This window comes from Musca vetustissima, unplaced genomic scaffold (assembly GCF_032173495.1).
Source record: "Musca vetustissima isolate MV318-11 ecotype Yass unplaced genomic scaffold, APGP_CSIRO_Mvet_v1 utg19508, whole genome shotgun sequence".
Classification (NCBI taxonomy): Eukaryota; Metazoa; Arthropoda; class Insecta; order Diptera; family Muscidae; genus Musca; species Musca vetustissima.
Window position 1 is genome coordinate 421,081 of NW_026884089.1, and position 5,427 is coordinate 426,507.

At 33.1% G+C, this 5,427-nt stretch overlaps 1 protein-coding gene across 1 annotated transcript; it reads left to right on the plus strand.

The window, feature by feature from the left end:
• Positions 1-1,431: 1,431 nt before the first annotated feature.
• LOC133331099 (probable cytochrome P450 310a1) lies at positions 1,432-4,587 on the plus strand. The gene is made up of 5 exons (XM_061539510.1): positions 1,432-1,971; positions 2,192-2,314; positions 3,461-3,909; positions 4,103-4,349; positions 4,407-4,587. The coding sequence occupies exons 1-5, from the start codon at positions 1,439-1,441 to the stop codon at positions 4,585-4,587; spliced, it is 1,533 nt and encodes a 510-aa protein (XP_061395494.1). The 5' UTR covers positions 1,432-1,438.
• Positions 4,588-5,427: the final 840 nt, after the last annotated feature.

Here is a 5,427-nt window from a genome sequence, read left to right on the forward strand (position 1 = left end):
CTACCTTAAGGCGTGGATTTTTTAAAACCTATTTTTGAAGACTACCTTAAGGCGTGGATTTTTTAAAACCTATTTTTGAAGACTACCTTAAGGCGTGGATTTTTTAAAACCTATTTTTGAAGACTACCTTAAGGCGTGGATTTTTTAAAACCTATTTTTGAAGACTACCTTAAGGCGTGGATTTTTTAAAACCTATTTTTGAAGACTACCTTAAGGCGTGGATTTTTTAAAACCTATTTTTGAAGACTACATTAAGGCGTGGATTTTTTAAAACCTATTTTTTTAAAAATTATTTTTCATGGTCAATTTAACGCATGGATTTTTTAAAAATTATAAAAATTATTTTTCATGGTCTAACTTAAGGCGTGGATTTTTTAAAAATTATAAAAATTATTTTTCATGGTCTAACTTAAGGCATGGATTTTTTAAAAATTATAAAAATTATTTTTCATGGTCTAACTTAAGGCGTGGATTTTTTAAAAATTATAGAAATTATTTTTCATGGCCCAACTTAAGGCGTGATTTTTTTAAAAATTATAAAAATTATTTTTCATGGTGTTTTCATTTTTATTTTAAGGCGTGTTTTTTAAAAAAATATTTTTCATGGTCAAACTTAAGGCGTGGATTTTTTAAAAATTAAAAAAATTATTTTTCATGGTCTAACTTAAGGCGTGGATTTAAAAAAAATATATATTTTTTTCGAAAAGTCTGAGTCACCCTGATGTAGGGTGCTTCTTGCATTAAAATCGCCAGGATTGTTGTTGCATCCAAAAAAAAAAAAACACTCAAACACAAATACATTGTCAACCACCCAGAGCTTGGTTGATAGAAGAAGGCTGGCTGGATGGATGTACGGATGAGAATTTAGCCTTCAAAGAAATTCTTTGCTATCAGCTGAGAACGCATTGAAACGTAACAGAGAACGCCGAGAATTGTCTTGGGCCATGCTTTTGCGAATGACCACCACCAGCAGAACGGCCACGGCTAAACTTTCGTTTTCTGTTGTTCTGACCAAGAGATGGCAGAAACAAAACGACACCAACAACAACAATAATAATGAATTTTCAGTTTTTTGAAACAAAGCACGCTGGGTCAGTCAGTGAGGCCGTAATGCTTCTGATGATCAGTTTTAAAAGCGAAACGAACGCGTGCTCCCGTGTTTCTCGCATCACCTATAATAAATAACAAGACCACGACAACGACGACGATAACAACAAAACTAACAGCAGAACCCGTTTCCAAGCTAAGCCGGTGGCAAACGGCGAACTACAAAACAAAAAAAAAACCTGAACTCAACTGAAAATAATTGAACCTCAAAACGGTTGAACGGTCAAGTGAGCTCTGCGGGCTTTCGGTTGTAATCCGAAACATTAGCGATCTCTAGTTATCACTTGTGATTTAACAACTAAACCAATAACAACATCTCAGCATCATCATCATGTGGCTGCTGATACCGATTTTGGTGTATTCCCTGATCTTCCTCTACGTCAGACACATCTACAGTTATTGGCGCCGAAAGGGATTTCCCCATGAAAATGCCAGCCTCAGGTGGTCATTTTTGCGCGCCATCTATCAGAGAGAATTTCATTACAACGAAGCCATCAATTCGTATTACGGAGTGGGTAAGGAACGTTTTGTGGGGATATATTGCTTCTTTCGCCCCATCCTCATGATACGTGACCTCTCGTTGGCCCGAACCCTTATGGAAAATCAGGCTGGACATTTTAACGATACGCGATGGGATTACATACGATCATATCGTAAATATAATCTATTGGAGAAGTTATCACCGTTATTTGCCAACAGCCGTTTAGAGGCCATGTTTCGAAATGTGGAAAAGGTTAGCGATCATCTGGTAAATAAATTGAATTCAACATCGGGTAGCATGACGACGGCGGCGGCGGCATCGATGGTGGCATCTGCTGCTGATTCGGATTATTGTATAGTTGATATGCAACAATTGTTGAGAATGTGAGTATGTGTTCCTGTTGGGTCATTCCATCTGCGATAAGATAAGATGGTTTCGAAACGAGCGCCCTGCAATCTGTTAAATAGGCAATCTGCCTATCATTGGCAATAAATCTTACAGAGTTGCTTCGTTTTGATACGCTCCATTGCAAATAAAATAATTTAAATTAATTATTTGTATTTTGCAATATTTTTTCTATTTATTTTTTTTTTCGTTTTGCAGTTATGCCGTTAATATTATCGCAAATCTTATCTATGGCCTGGACATTGATGTTTTCAAACAAACCGATTCGGTATTTCTACAGTATTCGAATAATGCATTTCAAAGGAGCGGTATTAATTCATAGTAAGTACATTTTTTGAATATTAAAATAAGAAAATAATTTTTAAAAAATCTACTCCTTAAGTTAGGCCCTAAAAATAATTTAAAAAAAAATCCACACCTTGAGTTAGACCCTAAAAATTATTTAAAAAAAAAAATCCACACCTTGAGTTAGACCCTAAAAATAATTTTAAAAAAATCCACGCCTTGAGTTAGACCCTAAAAATAATTTAAAAAAAAAATCCACGCCTTGAGTTAGACCCTAAAAATAATTTAAAAAAAATCCACGCCTTGAGTTAGACCCTAAAAATAATTTAAAAAAAAATCCACGCCTTAAGTTAGACCCTAAAAATAATTTAAAAAAAATCCACGCCTTAAGTTAGACCCTAAAAATAATTTTCAAAAAATCCACGCCTTAAGTTAGACCCTAAAAATAATTTTCAAAAAAATCCACGCCTTGAGTTAGACCCTAAAAATAATTTTCAAAAAAATCCACGCCTTGAGTTAGACCCTAAAAATAATTTTTAAAAAAATCCTCGCCTTAAGTTAGACCTTAAAAATAATTTTTAAAAAATCCACGCCTTAAGTTAGACCCTAACAATAATTTTTGAAAAATCCACGCCTTAAGTTAGACCCTAAAAATAATTTTTAAAAAATCCACGCCTAAAGTTAGAACCTAAGAATAATTTTTAAAAAAGCCACGCCTTAAGTTAGACCCTAAAAATAATTTTTAAAAAATCCACGCCTTAAGTTAGACTTTAAAAATAATTTTTAAAAAAACCACGCCTTGAGTTAGACCCTAAAAATAATTTTTAAAAAAATCCACGCCTTGAGTTAGACCCTAAAAATAATTTTTAAAAAAATCCACGCCTTGAGTTAGACCCTAAAAATAATTTTTAAAAAAATCCACGCCTTGAGTTAGACACTAAAAATAATTTTTAAAAAAATCCACGCCTTGAGTTAGACCCTAAAAATAATTTTTAAAAAAATCCACGCCTTGAGTTAGACCCTAAAAATAATTTTTAAAAAAATCCACGCCTTGAGTTAGACTCTAAAAATGATTTTTTAAAAAATCCACGCCTGAAGTTATACCTTAAAAATAATTAAAGAAAATCATCCCTGAACATATGCTTCAAATAAATATTTAATTTTTATTTCCCCTCTTCACAGCACCTTCAGTCGCCTGCCAAAGAAATCCTCACTGACATATCGTCTGCGTGACATTGTCCAACAAAATGTCGAATTGCGTGAAGATGGTGCCACCATCCGTAAGGATGTAATGCAGCTGTTGGTTAAATTCCGCAATGGAAATGACATTGAAGTGAGAGAGAAATTTAATTGGCACATCGAAAATGTCTTCGAACGTGAAAAGGTGATTTCAATTAAAAAGGTGGCCAGGATAGCGGAATATTTATTGGAAAATGGTATTACGACAATAGCATCGACAGCAGTATTTACACTCTATGAAATATTAAAACAACCCGAACTGATGGAAAAGGTGAGAAATGAAATAAAGTCGGCTAAGGCGATCAATGGAGTGAAGGAGAAACAGCAGCAACCGCATCAGATTAATTATGAACAATTAAAACAAATGAAATTATTGGATTTATGTATACAAGGTGAGTTGGTTCGAGTTTTTAGACAACATCGATTCGAAAGTTCAGAAAAAAAAACTAGAAATAAGTCTTAACAGAGATTTAATTAAATTAATTGAATTGAATTTTTTAAATCCATCATAAGGCCTGGATTTAAAAAAAAATTAACCCTTATACCCTAAAAATAATTTTTAAAAATTCCGCGCCTTAATTTCAGAAACCACTCGCAAATACCCCAGTGTACCGACCATAGAGCGAACTTGCCGCAAGCCATATGCCATACCGAACAGTAAACGTACCCTGAATGAGGGTAAGTCGTTTGTTATACCCCTACTGGCCATACAAAGGGACGGGAAGTACTTTCAAGATCCATTGGCCTACAAACCTCAGAGATTTTTGCATGATAGTAATGGTAATCCTGGAGAGAAATTTACGGAATTTGGTCTGGGAGCTAAAACATGTATATTTAAGGATATTTTTATAAAATTTTTATTTTTCTAAAATATTGATTTTTTAATTACAGCACAAAATTTTGTAAAACTTGCAGTGAAGCAAATTTTAGTGAAACTATTCTCTACCTATCAGATGAAATTGATGCCAATGAGCGACTTTAGTGTTTGTTACGACGATACACCCTATATACGATCAGCGGATGGATTGAGGGTGGGCATTAAATCCGGAAAAGTTAAATTTGAATTGTAAATTGTACAACGAATGTAATTTTAGGAATATAAACGAAGAAAAAAAATTAAATTCACAAATAATTCTAAAAAAATTTTTAAAAATGGATTTTTTTAATAATTTTCAAAGCCCAAAAATATATTCTCCAGCCCACACAGGCCGCGGATTTTTTAAACAAATATATTTTCCCGCTTTTCAAGGCTTAAAATATTTTTTCAAGGCATAACACAAGTCGTGGATTTTTTAAAAATATTTTTTCAAGGCCTAACACAAGGCGTGGATTTTTTAAAAATATTTTTTCAAGGCCTAACACAAGGCGTGGATTTTTTAAAGCATTTTTTTAGAGTGGATTTTTTAAAGAATTTTTTTTAGAGTCCCACACAGGCGTGGATTTTTTAAAGCATTTTTTTAGAGTGGATTTTTTAAAGAATTTTTTTTAGAGTCCCACACAGGCGTGGATTTTTTAAAGAAAATTTTTTAAAGTCTTACACAAGCGTGGATTTTTTAAAGAATTTTTTTTAGAGTTTTACACAGGCGTGGATTTTTTTTAAGAATATTTCCTCGCGGACCCACACAGGCGTGGATTTTTTAAATAATTTTTTTTGAGTTTTACACAGGCGTGGATTTTTTAAAGAATAATTTTTAGCGTCTACCACAGGCGTGGATTTTTTAAAGAATAATTTTTAGCGTCTACCACAGGCGTGGATTTTTTAAAGAATATTTTTTTAGGGTCTGCATTTATTAAAGAATATTTTTTGAGGGTCTGTCACAGGCGTGGATTTTTTAAAGAATATCTTTTAGGGTTTACCACAGGCATGGATTTTTTAAAGAATATTTTTTCAGGGTCTACCACAGGCGTGG

Bases quoted from the DNA above. Each gene is read 5' to 3' on its own strand.
- LOC133331099 (XM_061539510.1), top strand. From the start codon at position 1,439: ATGTGGCTGCTGATACCGATTTTGGTGTATTCCCTGATCTTCCTCTAC. The intron at 3,910-4,102 runs GTGAGTTGGTTC...CCTTAATTTCAG, and splicing joins ATTGGATTTATGTATACAAG to AAACCACTCGCAAATACCCC. The intron at 4,350-4,406 runs ATTTAAGGATAT...TTTTTTAATTAC, and splicing joins CTGGGAGCTAAAACATGTAT to AGCACAAAATTTTGTAAAAC.